At 46.1% G+C, this 15,789-nt stretch overlaps 1 protein-coding gene across 2 annotated transcripts; it reads right to left on the bottom strand.

Moving 5' to 3' along the window:
* Window positions 1-4,461: 4,461 nt before the first annotated feature.
* SELE (selectin E) lies at window positions 4,462-14,225 on the bottom strand. 2 transcript variants are annotated; one of them, XM_019424286.2, is made up of 13 exons: window positions 14,140-14,225; window positions 13,738-13,821; window positions 12,760-13,146; window positions 12,302-12,409; window positions 11,702-11,887; window positions 10,566-10,751; window positions 9,724-9,912; window positions 9,415-9,603; window positions 9,028-9,204; window positions 8,408-8,518; window positions 7,403-7,424; window positions 7,225-7,297; window positions 4,462-6,336 (listed from the first exon to the last, which is right to left on the bottom strand). In XM_019424286.2, exons 2-12 carry the CDS (start codon window positions 13,793-13,795, stop codon window positions 7,240-7,242), a joined length of 1,671 nt encoding a protein of 556 aa, XP_019279831.2. In that variant the 5' UTR covers window positions 13,796-13,821; window positions 14,140-14,225; the 3' UTR covers window positions 4,462-6,336; window positions 7,225-7,239. The 2 variants fall into 2 exon arrangements, with proteins under 2 accessions (XP_019279831.2, XP_019279840.2); XM_019424295.2 differs by having other exon boundaries at window positions 13,738-13,817; window positions 14,140-14,224.
* Window positions 14,226-15,789: the final 1,564 nt, after the last annotated feature.

Genomic DNA, 15,789 nt, shown 5'->3' with positions numbered 1-15,789 from the left:
CTGGGGTTTGGACCCCAAGCCAGTTGGTTCTGATGCTCATGCTCTTGATTATTAGGCTGCACATCGTCTGCCAGGAGCTTGGAAGACAAGCTGAAGTGGGGACAAACCTGGAGCCAAGGAGCCCTGTGAAGTGCCAATATGCCTACTGTTATGCCCGAAGGAACGTCTAGACTTGTGTTTCTAAGTCTTCTTCAATTCTCCCTTGACCCTTGCCCAATCAGATTTTCAATCACAGTGCTTCCCTGAGACTGCTCCCACCAAGGTCCTCCCCTTCACTAAAGCCAGCACAACCGACCCTCTGTTCTCATCTTATTTCACCAGTCAGCCCCTGGTTTTCCTCCCACTTCACGGACTGTCCCTTCTCTGTTTCGTTTGTTGATGTGCCCTCAGCTCTCCATTTTCCACGCCTTTGCAGTGCTCCAGCTCACTGCTTTTTCTTCTTTTCTCCCTTCACTGATGTGGTGATCCAAGCCAGCCTCTTAACTTTGAAGAGCATCTAAATGGTGACGAGTCCCAAATTTGTATTTCCAGCCAGGACTGTTCCCAGCCCAATGCCCACTGGATATCTCCTTTTAGTTGTTGAAAAAGCCTGTCAGTTTTTACATGTGCCAAACCGAACTTCTGAATTCCTCTTCCCAAGCCTCTTGCCATCTCTCCAAATTATAAATCCATTCTTCCGGTTACTTTAGCCAAAGGCTTTGGAGTTAACTGAGCTCTCCCTCTTCTTCTGACCAATCATATCCAATATGTTAGCAACTTTTATTGGCTTTACCATCAAAATATTCAATCGCTTCCATTCTATGATTCATTGAGACCAGCGTCATCTCTCATCTATGTTATTGCAAAAGCCCCCCACATCAAGACTCCATGTTTCTACCCTTTTCCTCTTATGGCCTGTTTTCAACAGAACAATTTAAGTGATTCAGTTAAAATGCATATCATTCAGGGTCCCAGCCAGAAACAGAATTCGCCCCTGGTGAGTGAAGCCTTCACCTGCTGAAGAGCCTTTAGTAGAGAGACCACTTACGTAGGCTGGGCAAGACTAAGAAAATAAACAAGAGAAAATGAGGCATCCAGGGACTGGAAGTAGCAGGAAGCGGCTGTATCCCTGGGACTGAAGATTCAAGGGAGGAGACAGTGTTATCAGAACCCAATGAGAGTTGCAACCCTCCAGGAAAGGCTGCCCATCAGGAGCTGTAGTGGAGGAGAGATGCAACTGCTTCTAGAGAGAATACCCAAGCAGGGAAAGGCTGAGTAAGACATACGCTGACCACTCTCTCCTCTTTCTCTTTGATCTCCTGTAGGGCCTCTTATTAGTCAAACAATCAGGCACCAGCCCACCAGTGATGCAGTCTGCAGGAACCAGCCTCCTGGGACATAGGGCAGGGAGGCCTGAGAATGCATGGATGGTGAGGGAGGGTAGCCGAGGGAAAGAAGATACCCAGCACGAGAGAATACAAGTCAGACCATTGTTCTGCTCAAACCCCTCCGGCGCTTTTCCAGCCTACTCAGAGTAAAATCTAAAGTTCTCACATTGGCTCACAAACTCTTACATTGGTCAGGTGCCTGCTTCCTAATCATTTTTGTCCTCTGGGGTTCCATTCTTTTTTGGAAGCTCAGCTAGTCATTTAAACAGGTTATTATAATCCACCTGGAAATGCAAAAGATCAGAGCAGTAGAGTTTTCAGAATATCAATCCTCTACATTTTCAGAAGCAGAAGGTCCAGCATTCAATAAATGCCAATTGAGCCAATGGATGAATAAATGGATAAACGAACCCCTTTGGGGTCATAAGCTACAAGTGTCTTTTTCTTTCACTAAGAAAAGACTTTATATCTCCTTTCTTTTTTTTCCAGTCTTACTCTTTTGTTGGATGTCTTTGTTGTTCTACGCTTTGTTGGACATTTTTGTTCTTCTTTGAAAACCATATACCAATCCAGGGTTTTCTTCAGAAAGCCAGTTTAGGTCATCTGGCACCCAGACACAACTACCTTTAGGCTCCAGATTTGGACTATGTCTACATGGTGTACCAGAATTCCGGGCCCTTGATGGAGAGAAGAAACCTCGGGTCCATCCAACGTTGGTTTCTGAAGTGTAGGGAGAGTTATTTAGTGAAATGGTCAGATAAAAAATGCAATTTATTCATTCTCCTATACATTTAAATTCTGACCTTATATCAAGTTAGATTTCTAGAGAACTCAGACCACATCTCCGTGCCCCTCACCAAGTTCCTCTCACTGAGTGCATCCGTGCTGTGGTTTTGGCGTTTATCAAAGCATTTTTCAAATGGATGCTTCTGAGTCCTATGAATGGATTTTGTGTTTGTTGAAAACATTTTTCTCGAGAATACAATGAGAAGTTTGGCTTAAATTGAGTGCGCATTCATCTATACTATGGGATGTAATTCAGTCACAAAATGGAACAAAGTACAGATACAGGTTATGATGAGGATGTACCTTGAATGCATTATGCTTAGTGAAAGATGCCAGATACAAAAGGCCAGATATTGTGTGATCTCATTCATATGAAATATCTAGAATAGGTAAATCAATAGAGGCAGAAAGCAAACTGGTGGTTGCCAGGGACGGGGAGGGGAGGGGGTAATGGGGACCGACTGCTTAATGGGTACAAGATTTCCTTTTGATGAGAGTATCTTTAACAAGATAGAGGTGGTGACTGCACAACTTTATGAACGCACTAGATATCACTCTAGATTGTACGCTTTAAAATGGTTGCTTTTATGTTATATAAACTTCACCTCAATAACAATTTTAAAAATGGTGCACCTTCAATCTGAAGAGATGTGGGGTAGGCAAGGTCACAGGACATGTTAGCGGTCACTTGAAGGGAGGCCGGGGGAGGGGGTGGAGAATAGTAGTCTTTCAGTTATTCTGTGCTCCCCAAAGGGCAGAACTAGAGTGAGTGGGTGAGCATTATAAGCCATCACAAAACCCTGGAGAGATTGAAACCAATGCTGGGGGACTATTTGCCCACCATGAGATGGCTGAAGGAAAACTCACTGAGTGCCATTGAAAGCAGAAGCCCTAGGCCCATAAAAGGAAGTGCCCTTCCCTTGTGCCTACACCCCCATCACAGATGCCTGCAACCGACCCAGGCTGTGTTCACTGCAGTTTCCAACATGAGTTTATCGTGGGTAGAAGGAATGCACAGTCTCACACAACAACCAGTAACCCCACGACTGGGGGCCTAGATCTCCAATAACATCCTCCCCCACTCAGCTTCAACTACCCTCTTCCCTGGACACAGCGTCAACTTTGACATCACCCAAAACGGTGTCACCTCTACAATCACATACTCCCGCATCCCACTCTTTAATCGTGGCCACCTATTCTTGTAACTCTGGTGCTCAAGTATCTCACTGCGACACTTCTTCATCCTACCTCACTGAACCTTCAGGCCATTAACTAGTTCCTCTATTTCTTCTTCATTTCCATTCTGTTCCGTCCTGTTGCCAAACATATCCTGTCTCCCTAACAGGGTTTTAAACCTTGCCTTCTGAGACAACTCATTCCCTTTGAGAAAAGGGGTCCTGCTCCTTATCATGAGCCCAAATCTGTATTTGTTCAGATACAAATTACGCTTTAAAACATATTTGCTGAGTACCGCGTATCGGAAATCTGCTACATTCTAAGAACACAGCAATGAACAAGGTAATGTGTTCCTACCCTTAAGGAACTTAGAATCTAGTAGAAAAGACAAGTATGAAACAATTACACAGATTATTTAATTGTAATTAAAGGAAGGCAGAAAAATATGGGCTGTGAGAGCATCGAAGAGGTGAGCTAGTCTAAGGAGCCTATTGTCACGAAGGGACACTTGAGCAGAGAACCTGAAACCTGAGTAGGACAGCAGGCAAAGAATGGAGTGTGTGTGGCTTGGGGGGGGGGGGGGAGGTTGTCCTTGATGGGGGTAGGTAACTCCAGGTGAAACAACCCAGTGTGTTCAAAGGCACCAAAGTGGGCAGACACAGCTCTCCATCCTGGGTGGAATGCCATGTCTAAAGAGGCATGGTGTAAAGTGAGGCTGGGAGACAGGAAAAGACTAGATTTTGTATGATTTGTGGGCTGTTGTCAGTGACTTGGGTCCACAGTCCCTCCCAGCAGCCGATTCAGAGACTGGAGACCAACGAGTTCATGGGGATTTTATCATGTAATCCAGGGATGGTGACAAGGGTCTGTTCCGAGGCTGTCCGTGGGAATAGAACACGGCTGGTTACGGGTTATGAAAAGAAGTGTTGATAGGATTTGGTACCATTGGGAGATTAGGGAGAAGAACAAAATCTCCTGGATTATAGCCACAACTCTCTTGCAGTGATGTTTGTACCCTCTTATGAATGCACCAAAACTACCGGACCGTCCACTGAAAAAAGGGTGAATGTTATGGCATGTGAATTTTATCCAAATAAAATTGAATTTTTAAGAAAGAACGTACACACAGCACTAAACATAAACACGTTTATTATCAAACTTTGCGCTGGCCACATCACATACAAAATAGGTATGGCATAAGCTTAAATAAATACATACTTTAAAAAACTGTAAAATATTTTGAATCATAATTTAAAATGCTTTTCAAAACCCGTTTTAAAAACCGTTTAAGACACGGACCATATTTACATTTCACACAGCTGTTTACATCACAGTATAAATATTTACAACATTCGAACAATTTCAGAGAAAATAATAATTCATTCTCTAGGTAGTCTGCTTGCAGTAGATGTTTATTTCTCTCTCCCTTATTTTCCAGAGTTCTTTTGTCCCTTAAAATTCTCTACCGTTCTGACACTTAGCATACCTCCCTGGTTACTTATGGCTTTGCCTTTACCAACACGCAGCCCGCATTTGTCAGAAACTTTGATTTTCAACACATGCTAAGTTAATGTACGTGTGGGAGAGTTTTGATTCTCACGTAACTTGCAAGACGGAGCGAGAAGCTTGGGCAATGGACTGGCCAAGAATTTCTCACTGCCAACGATCAGTGGGGATCCCTGAGGAATTTTAAACTCCCTGATAAATAAATACATACGCTCATTCATACTGACTTTCCTCTCTTCACGAACACTCTGACAAACAGAATAACACAATTAGGGAATAAATATTAAAAGTCTCCACTTTCCAAAAAACCCACCAGACAAATCTTTTACAAGGTGAGTCCCTATCATGGATTTAACATCTAATGTAATATATGAGAATTATATGTGGACATGTCACCCCTGACAAACGTCTTTGGAGAAATGCTAAAGCACATCTGTGTGACTACACGTTTTTGTCAACAGAGACATTCAAAGAGTTGTACCTTTGTCTGCATTTCTGCTTTTAGCAAATCGGAACATTTGGCCCCATGGAAGCTTTTCATCACGGAAAACCACCTACCTCTGGAAAAAGAGCTGACAGTGTATAAGCGCGTGCCATTCAGATTCTACTGTGCTGATACTAATGTTTTGAAAAGCAACGGGAACAAAAAATTTAGAACTTCACCCTGGTTAACATTATAAACAGTATTTGCCCTTTTTTGAAATAAAGTTACTACAGATGGGACATTAGAAACTGTGACTGAACAAAGATCTAGGATAAGTCACTTCTACCCTATTGCAGTCCTAATGTGTACATAGTTTAGAGTCTCTAAAACACATACACTGAATTAAGAATTAGGGAAGATTGTCCTGTCGTCAATGCAAATAAAGAGAGCACAATCCCTCACAGCACTTTAAAAAGCAGTGAATCCCACAGGGAGAAAAGTGATTAAGACTGTCCTTTAGTCATCCTCGCACAGAGCATTAAGTAGGATTTCCCCATGCACTCGCCTGGGGGCATTACAAAACTGTCATTTGTTTTCACGTTGGTGATAGAATATCTTTGGCCAAGCGGTTTCCCCTAAACTCTTGACAATATTTCAGCCCCATGACAGCAACCATGTAATCAGCAGAGACACCGTGAGGGGCAAAAGAAAGAAGCAAGGCCACAAAATCCTGTGGTTCTCCACTGAGATCTCACAGTGAGCGGGGCGGAGAGATAGAACAGGAATTCTTGAGATCGTGGAGCCTGGGTCCCTTCACATTTGCCTGGAAGAGAATATGCTTTCCCTCCATCGGCCAGTACTTTCCAGACACAGAGAACAGCAAAGAGAAGGCTGACTCCCTGATGGCAGACTGGCCTTGCTCACTGGAGTTTGGACGGGTGAAGTCCTCGTGGGTGCCTCGCTCCCAGCTTAAAGGCAGCAGGTGTGGGAGGTGAGGAGGGCCAGAGACCAGAGGAGTGCTCTCTGTCCTTGCCATCTTCAGGGTATGGCTCTAGTTCCCTGGAGGAAACTGTGTTCCTGAGAACAGAGAGAGCATGGCATCAGGACGCTTAATATTCTGTATTCGTAGCAACAACAAAATTCACCGTCCACCACGGACCACCGTGTTCACTATCACGGGGGAGTCCACCTATGAACCTCAAAGCTTTATTCAGTTAGGGCAGCGAAACTATTCTATATGATACTCTAATGGCGGATAGAAGTCATTACACACTTGTCAAAACCTGTAAAATATACAAAGCCAAGAGAGAACACTGATATAAAGGGTGAACTTTAGCTAATAATAACGTATCAATATTGGCCCATCAATTGTAACAAAATGCCACACTAATACAGGATGTTGATAACAAAGGAAATTGGAGGGTGAGGGATTATGTTGGGAGTCCAGTTTCTGCTAATTTTTTTTGTAAACCTAAAACTGCCTTAAAAAATAAAGACTATTAATTAACAAAATCTATTCGGGGGGGGGGGGGTAAAGGGGACTTGACCCTTCACAATTCTCACAAAGCAGAGCACAGATTCTAGAACCAGACTGCCTAGGTTTGAATTCTGGCTGTCACTCACTAGCTTTGAGATTTTAGGCAAGTTATTTAACTTGTCTGTCTCTCGTGTTCTACATCTGTATAACAGGAAATACAGCAACAAGTCTCTATCTCCTAGAATTCCCAACTCAGAACAGTTTCTGGAAGATACTAAGTGCCACATAAAGGTTAGCTGTCATCATTTTTATTAATAACTTTCACAAGTGAAGTGACTCAATAAAGCCCAGATCCTTGTTCCTGTCCTTCTACAAAGAAATGAAACAGTTTTCCATCCAACACCGTGAAGGTGGTGACTTTCCCCCCAGAAACTGGCAGGTTTGGAGGATATGCTCTCTCAAAATCATATATGGTTTTCAAGTCTTACCTGATTCCTTTGGACTTAAAGGGACTCAGAAGGCATCTGGTAGGATCCATCTGATTGGAGGCTTTGGCAGCTGCTGTGGAGTGCGTAAAAACACTAAGTAAAGCACCGTTTTCCGACATGAACAGGGAAAAATGTGTAGAATGTTCAAAGGCATGCTTTGGACAAGAATGCAACTTACCTGGCAGGAACAAATTTCTTTGCTGCAAGAAAAAGAAAACCATTAAGTTGGACCAAAAGACTCTCAGGGCCGTATTAAATTCAGAAACAATATGACTCTATCCTCCAGGGACTGCAAACCCAATGCCTTCAGGGCCCCTGTAATAATCAGAGTGCAAACACAGCTTGGGGGCAGCGGGTGTGAAATGCACAGTCATCCTAGGGGCCCAGCAGCTTTCTAATGCTGGCCAATAGCTACCCGCTCAGCTTGCCAAGTTCATCTGCCCGTTTTTCATGAGAAGTCCCAAATCTAGATTTTACGTGAAAGTTCCTATTTTATAAATGTCAGAACTTAATTTTTAAAAATGTCAAATATTCTGTAGAGCCAAACTGTGAGTGTGGCTACACGCGTTGGCGTATTCCCTAGGAGATTTCCCACATTGAAGCCTGTATTCCAAATAAATGTTTCGGAGCCGTTTTAGCCACTTCCTGGGAGCACCCATCATGGCAGGCTCACTGCACCCACTCCGAGGGGAACCACAGAATTCCATGTGAATGGCACCCCCTGGAGTTGTCTGCTGTGAACACAACGAACATTTTTATTTCCTAAAACCCCTCCCCCACTTCAAGCTGTACTGTAAACTCTTTCCCTAGGACCACTGCTCAATTACACTGCAGTTTATTAGTGTTTTGTAACTAGAGTCTAATTACTGCCGAGACGTGCAAGAGAGGGGACACCGGCGTGGCTCGATCGGTTAAATGTCTGACTCTTGATTTCAGCTCGGGTCATGACCTCACAGTTTGCGAGTTCGAGCCCTACATCAGGCTCCATGCTCGGGATTCTCTCTCCGTCCCCCCTCTCTCTCTGCCCCCCTCCCCTGCTTGTGCTCTCTTTCTCTCAAAATAAATAAATAAACATTAAAGAAAATTTTAGAAACGTGCAAGAGAGAACATGACTCACCAATGAGGAAAAAAAAAGACATTTTTCAAAAAAACATTTTTGGAGTACGTTCCCAAGCTCCCTTACCTCTCTTCCGCAGGCGTTTCAGAAGCCAGAAGACAAATGATGCTACCGTCATGAGGGAGGTCCCAGCGGCGGTGAGTCCAACAGCCAAGGGAATGCTGGACTCAGTGGGAGCTAGGGAGACACAGGAGGGAAGAACTTTCACGAGAAGGAACTGAACGTAAAGTCTTCTGTGCCCTTTTCTTGGCACATGGATAAGCCGTCTACTTCAATGCACGAGGGAGAGACAGGGCACTCCAGGCCTCTGAGATCGACCCAAGCCACCTGCGCGGGCCTGTCTCCGGCCACGGCCAGGAGTGCCCTCACCTGCCAGGCTTGAAGAACAGAACCCACTGCGCCTGGGTCCCTACTGCGCTCTCTTCTACACGCGCTCTCTTCTCCCTCCCTTGCTCTCCTTTCCCCCCTACTTTTACCTCTGGCTCCCCTTTTCGCCCTCGTCGCAGTTCTACCTATTCCGCCCACGTGTCACCTCCTCGGTTCTCCCTCTATGCCCATAAAATGAAACGGTCACCAGCTTTTTCACCTTGGCAACCCCCCTGGCCTGAACATAATGAATGGTTCCTGGCTTTCCCCTTCTTCCGTCTAGTCCCCCCCCAGGCAACCCGCACCAACTAATGCTTCACCTTCGCAGGTAGGCGGCGTCCCGGACCAGTGTCCCGTGGCATCGCACGTCAGAGCTGCGGAGCCATTGAGGGTCCACCCCTCAGGACACGCAAACGCACACACAGCGCCAAACGCGGGCTCCCCGTCACAGCTCACGTTCATTTTTCCCGACGCTGCCAGTCCCGAACATCGTACGGCTGCAAACGACAGGCACACGCGCGGCGGTTAATAAAGATCTACTGGAAAACGTCTAACCCTGATTGAAAAGCCATCAGCAGGCGTAACTTAGACGCACTCCTTGGTTTTCAGCTCGTAGCAAGTTAGGATCAAGGCCCGTGGGGCAATCGAGGTTCAGATACACGTGAAGTTTTTGACCTAGGCTCCTTAAGGTCTAAATTCAGTCCTACCTTGGCAGGAGGGGACTTCCTGCGTCCACCAGCCCTGAGATGTGCACTCGACTTGAGCTGACCCACGCAATTTGAAGCCTTCTTCACAGCTGAAGGCGCAGGAGGACTTGTAGGTGAACTCTCCAGCGGGGGAATGGGTACATGTCACAGAGCCGCGCTGCGGCTGCCGGACGGCATCGCACTTCACAGCTGGAACACACGAGCCAGCACATTATCAGAAAGTTGTATCGGGCAGCGGAAGGTTTCGCACGTAGTCACGTCTCCAGCCCTCCCATGGTTTTTGTGTTAAAATAAAGACAAAAACTGTACCTTCACACGTGGGCTCCTCACTGTCCCATTCGCCTGTAGGGCCACACTGGAGCTTTTTGGATCCCTTCAAGACAAATCCCTGTTCGCAGAAGAACTCACAGCTGGACCCCTTTTGGAAACTTCCAGAAGCAGCAGGAAGACAACTCACGTAGCCTCTCTCTGGGCGGGACAAGGCTTTGCACTGAAAAGCTGAGACACCAAAATCATGGTCAGAAAACATTGCGGAGGAACTGGAGGGCCCTTGGCGTTTGATGAATGAACCCGGTTCATCATAGACGAAGCAACACTCAGAGGTCTCAAGGCTCTTCATGACTCCCTGGACAACTGGGAAGATGCCTGTGTTTTCTCCGAACGCCAGTCCCTTCACGGACAATGGCATTCAGTAAAGGGAGGCCTTTCACGGAACCAGTGGTTCCTGACCACTGCTCTGACACTCGAAGGAGTTACCGTCAGGACGAAAAGGTTATGTAATCAGAAAGCAACTGATGGGTCCTGGATGCTTACAGATGATGCCAAAATGCAAAGAAGGTAAGAAGGTAGCGCATGAAATGTGTCTGCTTTGCAGCTTGATTCGGGTCTCGTGGCTTCGTGCCACTGGAAGTCATTCTGTGCTGTATCTGGCTACAAGAATACCAGTACCCGACAGCGAAAACTGCTTGCTTTCCACACTGTTGCTCTTGCTTTAAAGTGAATTAAGTTTTAGTGCTTATCCGGGTATTAAGTGCGTCTCTACGTATGACGCCGTCCTTGACACATTCTCATCCCTGCCAGTTATGGGCAATTTCAAGTACAGGTTGAGAAAAAGAATGTTTATGGTCAATCTTGATGTGGAGCGACTCTACCTTTACACGTTGGCTTCTCGGCGTCCCATTTCCCGGATGAGGTACACTGGAGGCGCTGGGATCCCATTAGTTCAAATCCTTCTTCACACGCAAAGGCACAAGTCGTGTTCCATGGGAAGTTTCCAGAGCTTTGGGAACAGTCCATGACTCCGTTGGCAGGATTTGTCAGAGCATCGCACTCGACCACTGGGGATTTGAAAGACACCATGAAATTTACAGATATGTTCGCTGCCTATTGAATTGGAGTTTATAACAGGGCAAGGAAGCAGCCTTCAAACGGCAGATCCCAAAGTCCTAAGATAAGTCTTGGGGACACGCGCGCACACAGTAAAACTTTGATGCTTTTTTATTAACACTTTCATCTTCTCTGATTGATTTATACTCTGACTATGCTGAGTGGTTTCTGGTCTACTTTACGATGTCCCTGATCTATGTTATGTAAGGCGAAAACGAAGAAAAAAACCCAGATTCTAGATCATGATTTATGTCCTGTTATGTCCTGACATACACAGGACATTCATTTATGTCAGCCCAGCGGGACCTGGAAGCCAAAAGCTTCCGTCTCTGGCCTAGAAAGATAAGACTGAGAGAGAGGGGCGCCTGGGTGGCTTAGTCAAGCCTCCGGCTCTTGATTTCAGCTCAGGTCATGATCCAGAGGCCTGAGATTGAGCCCTCCATTGGACTCTGTGCTGGGCACGGAGACTCCTTGAGATTCTCTCCCTCCCTCTCTCTCTGTCTCTCTTAAAAGATTAAAAAGACTGAAGAGAAAAATAGATATGGGGGCTGCTTGACTACCATGGTCTTAAATCCATCTCCACTGCATGAGAGAGATTAAGCAGGAGAAGACAAGTCATTATGATTTCTCAAGTGGGTTCTGCTGTTATGGGCACTTGCTTACAAGTCACCAGAGCCGGAGAAGCATCCACTGCAAACATGGGATATAAACCTCTCTCAAACCAAGCAGGCACCCTATTGGCCATACATATTGGCTAAGGGAAGTCCTACTAAAAACAACCGAAAGAACTTTCCCTGGAGTTTTGGAAATGTTGTGACGTTGGATCCAAAACAAAACGAAACAAAACAAGGCAATGAAGGATGAGTTTGAGAATGTTCTGGGCATTCGGAGAGAGATTTACCATTGCAGGCAGGAGCGGGGGTGCTCCATTCTCCCGTGGACGTGCACTGCGTGGCCTCTGTGCTGCTTGGGAGGTAGCCCTTTTCGCAGCTGACAGAGCAAAAAGAATTGTAGCTGAAGGTCCCCAGAGGGTGGGTGCAAACCAGGCTTCCGTGCTCGGGGGCTTCCCGCGCTTGACAGGTCACCGCTGAAAGGAGAAACCACATCAGTGTTGCTCTCTGTCATCTTGCATGAAGTGAGAAAACCCTGGAAGGTATAACTACTGTTTACGCTTCCTATGTGCCAGGCACTATGCATTCATTCCAATCAGCCTCACCATTGAAGCTGATACCATTATGAGCCTCCTTTTTGCAATGACACAGCTGGGACTCGGGGGGTTTTAACTACCTGGTCCAGGTGCCCTAAGTCAGAGTGGTAAATCTGGGCTTTGAAGCTGGTTGGGGGTGGGGTCTGACTTTGACTTCACGACCTCGGTTCTTGACCGCCACAGGGCACCATGTGGCCCAGGGAAGGGAAGACAGGCAGACCCGACGCCAGAGCCAGCTGTGACGCGGGATGGCGCTACCAACTCAAGTGAAGGCAAAGGCGACGCGACGCTTACCTTGCTCGCACCTGAGTCCCTTGAAGCCGGGGTAGCACTCGCACGTGTAGTTGTTGACGGTCTCCACACACTCGCCGTGGCCACTGCAGGATGTAGGGGTACAGGCAGCTGCAGGAAACACAATCCGTGGGGAGGAAGATCATTACTGTGCTTAGAATGCGTTCCTTCGCATCATGAGTGTGCCACAGAGATCATTGGCGACGTCGCCAGGGACGCGGACTGCCAGAGATCTTAACTGAAGTGCTTCACCCAATGCCAAAGCTGAGCTTTAAGCTCAACGAGGTTGGACCTTGATTGCTAATGTCAAAGAAGTAATCTCCCAAACGATGTTTTAAAGCCCTGTAGTTTAGAACGTAAAATTACCATAGTGGAGACCAATTCTTGCACACTGTCCGCACCTTGTCAAGACGCCCCCCCCACCCTGAAACTGCCTCCCAGGGCTGCCCCGAGCCCCGTACCTGTGTAGCACAAGGCAAGCTTCTTTTTGCTACATCTCTCGTCATTCCACTTGCCCGCGTCCTTGTCTCTCTTGATGTAGATCTCCACACAGTCCTCATTGCTTTGCTTATTGTTCGGTTCACCAGGAGCCCAGTTCTTGGCTTCTTCGGTCAGAGGCTTCTGGGTCCCTATCCAGGTCCACGTATCGTTGACCTTTCTGATTCCGATCCAGTAGTAAGTTGGCGAGTAGCTCAAGATGGAGTTCAGGTGCTTAATCTCTTCCTGGTTTTGAATCGCGACCAGATGTGTGTACCGTTGCTGGCAATACGCACTAGCTTCGTCGAAGGTCATGATTTCTGTGGAGGCGTTGTAAGACCAGGCTCTGCTCCCTTTAAGCAGGAGAAGCACTAAAGAGGAAAGCGTGAAAGGCATGGAACGTTTAGTCCTGCTGTGGTCTGACTCTTTTAACTGGGCTTTGCACTCTTATTTTCATCATGTGGTAGCCTTGGGGATGACTCAAGTTTTTTTCCTCTTTTCCAAAGTAAGAAAGGGGAGAGATGGAGAAACTGCCATTCACTGTGCATATCTTTGGGGACTGAGCCCCCCGCTTGATGCTCTCCCTGCACTTGCCCACCACCATCTACCAGTATATCCACTACAGTAGAATAATAATCAGAATAACTGAGCTTTCCTGAGTACTGAATATGCACCACCAAGCACTGTCCGAGGTCCTCTCCATGCTGCTGGAGCCTCACAATGCCTCTGGGAAGCAGGCCATTTATGATCAGCACTTGACACATTGGGAGGCACTAAGGGGTAAAGTAAATTGCCCTTAGCCCGGGGCAGAACACCCTGGGCAGAGAGACCGGGATGCTGCAAAACACCCTACAATGCACAGCCCACCCCCCGCCCCTGGCCACGGGGAGAAATTTTCCTGTCCAAACTGCCAATAATGTCAAGGATGAGAAACCTTGGTCTAACGAATGACATTGACTTACCAAGAGTGAGAGCAGGGAGAAGTCGTGAAGCAGTCATGACTTCCAGGGTTCTTGTCATCAAAAGATGAGTCTTGAAATGCCTTGCTGGGGGAAAAAGTACAACATTCATCACAGAAAGAAATTTTAGGTAGCCAGTCACTGAGCTCATTCTACAATGATGTTTTCAGCAGCAGCAGCAGCAGATTTTAGGTAAAAGATAACAGCGCTCCCATCTTTGTTTCAAAGATCATGGGAATGAATGCCTACACAAGTTAAGATTTTCATCGTTTAGGTGCAAGAGAAAAGCCAGATTTTAACGAAGTCTGAATACAACAAGAACCCGCCCAGGCCGTTTATCCAAAGGCTCTCTGCCTATCTGTTCATATGGATAATCTTGTTTCACGGCCCTTACGCTGCACTTACTGTTTTGTGAGGCGGTGGCGTCCGCGTCTGACTCCTCGTGTCGCTGGCTGCTTCTGTCTTGTGCCACTTGGTAGTTCTGGGTGAAGTCAGCCAAGAACAGCAGAGCACTGCTCGTGCGGCAGCCCCTTTATAGGGGCGCTGGCTTCCTGTGAGTAATAGGAGGATGTATCCAAGCCCAGGAGACAGGAATTCCCCAGTAGCATCCAAAAAGTTTCCCGGGAATGTCCATAACGCCAAAAAATTACAGTGATGTCAGAAACCCTGGGCCGCCAAGCTAATTCGCCTCTGTTCATACCATTTTTAAAACATTTTTTTAATGTGTATTTATTTTTGAGAGAGGGAGAGGAAGCATGAGCGGGGGAGGGCCAGAGAGAGAGGGAGACACAGAATCCGAAGCAGGCTCCAGGCTCCAAGCTGTCAGCACAGAGCCCAACGCGGGGCTCGAACCCGTGAGCCGTGAGATCATGACCTGAGCCAACTCAGAGGCATAACCAACTGAGCCACCCAGACGCCCCTCATGCTTTTTTATTTTACGTGAATCCTATTAATATGGCACAAATGGGGGGGGAATTAATTCTAATAACATAAACTGATGTCTTTAAAAAGTTTAAAAACTTTGCTAATCAGCAGCATCTCTCGTGTAATTGTGGTAGTAACCAGGATTTCACGAACACAGGCAAACTCAGACTTAGTTTTATGATCTGTGGACCACTATTCTTAATTTTCTCACATGTGGCTGTCAGTAGTGGGCCACCAATGTTTTTTCTCTCTCTCTCACCTACCAATTCGACTCATTTTAAGGTACCTGTCTCACGGAGGTACCTGTCACAAGGGATCTGTTAATCCTGATTCTGTGCATAGTTATAGCTAAATTACTAGAAATAATATCTCCCAGGTAAATATTTGACATCATGCCTTGTTTCTTAAAAATAAGATGAATGGGAAACAGATTTCGATGTCCATGTCTGGAAAACATTTATTCATGATTTGTTCAGTGAAAAAAAAAAAAAAAAAAAAAGAAGATGAAAGCTATATGTACTCGTATTTAATTGACTCAAATTTTATTTAAAACTTTTAAGCTATGAATGTGCCAAAAATAACAAAACTGTACCAAAATGTTAACAGTGACTATCTCTGGATGGCAAGATTGGGGGTAAGATTGATATTCTTCATGATTATTTTCAACAATTTTTGCAATGGCCCTCTATTACTTTTATATTAAGTATAACACCGTTTAAAGAATCCTGTGTCCGGGGCGCCTGGGTGGCTCAGTCGGTTGGGCGTCCAACTTCAGCTCAGGTCACGATCTCACGGTCCGTGAGTTTGAGCCCCGCGTAGGGCTCTGGGCTGATGGCTCGGAACCTGGAGCCTACTTCCGATTCTGTGTCTCCCTCTCTCTCTGCCCCTCCCCCATTCATGCTCTGTCTCTCTCTGTCTCAAAAATAAATAAACGTTAAAAAAAAAAAAAAGAATCCTGTGTCCAAATGCAAATGAAGGAGACATAAATGATATCATTTATTCTGCTTTCCATACTGACATTTCTCTGGGGGTGATGGAATACCCCCAGCTCCGCATCTTGTCTAATTTAAATGCTAGAGACGGTAAGTGGGGATCACTTGAATTTCCATAGGAAAACTTGTTGACCTCCTA

The sequence above is a fragment of the Panthera pardus genome, unplaced genomic scaffold, assembly GCF_024362965.1.
Source record: "Panthera pardus isolate Hobbes unplaced genomic scaffold, ASM2436296v1 HiC_scaffold_21, whole genome shotgun sequence".
NCBI classification, from domain to species: Eukaryota; Metazoa; Chordata; class Mammalia; order Carnivora; family Felidae; genus Panthera; species Panthera pardus.
The sequence above is the reverse complement of the archived record's forward strand: the minus strand, read 5'-3'. Positions and strand labels throughout refer to the sequence as shown.

Excerpts from the sequence above, each read along its gene's own strand:
- SELE (XM_019424286.2), bottom strand. The coding sequence starts at position 13,795 with ATGACAAGAACCCTGGAAGTCATGACTGCTTCACGACTTCTCCCTGCT. Across the intron at positions 11,888-12,301 it reads GGGACTCAGGTGCGAGCAAG|CGGTGACCTGTCAAGCGCGG; the intron begins GTAAGCGTCGCG and ends TTCTCCTTTCAG. Across the intron at positions 9,913-10,565 it reads CGAGAAGCCAACGTGTAAAG|CTTTTCAGTGCAAAGCCTTG; the intron begins GTAGAGTCGCTC and ends TTGGTGTCTCAG.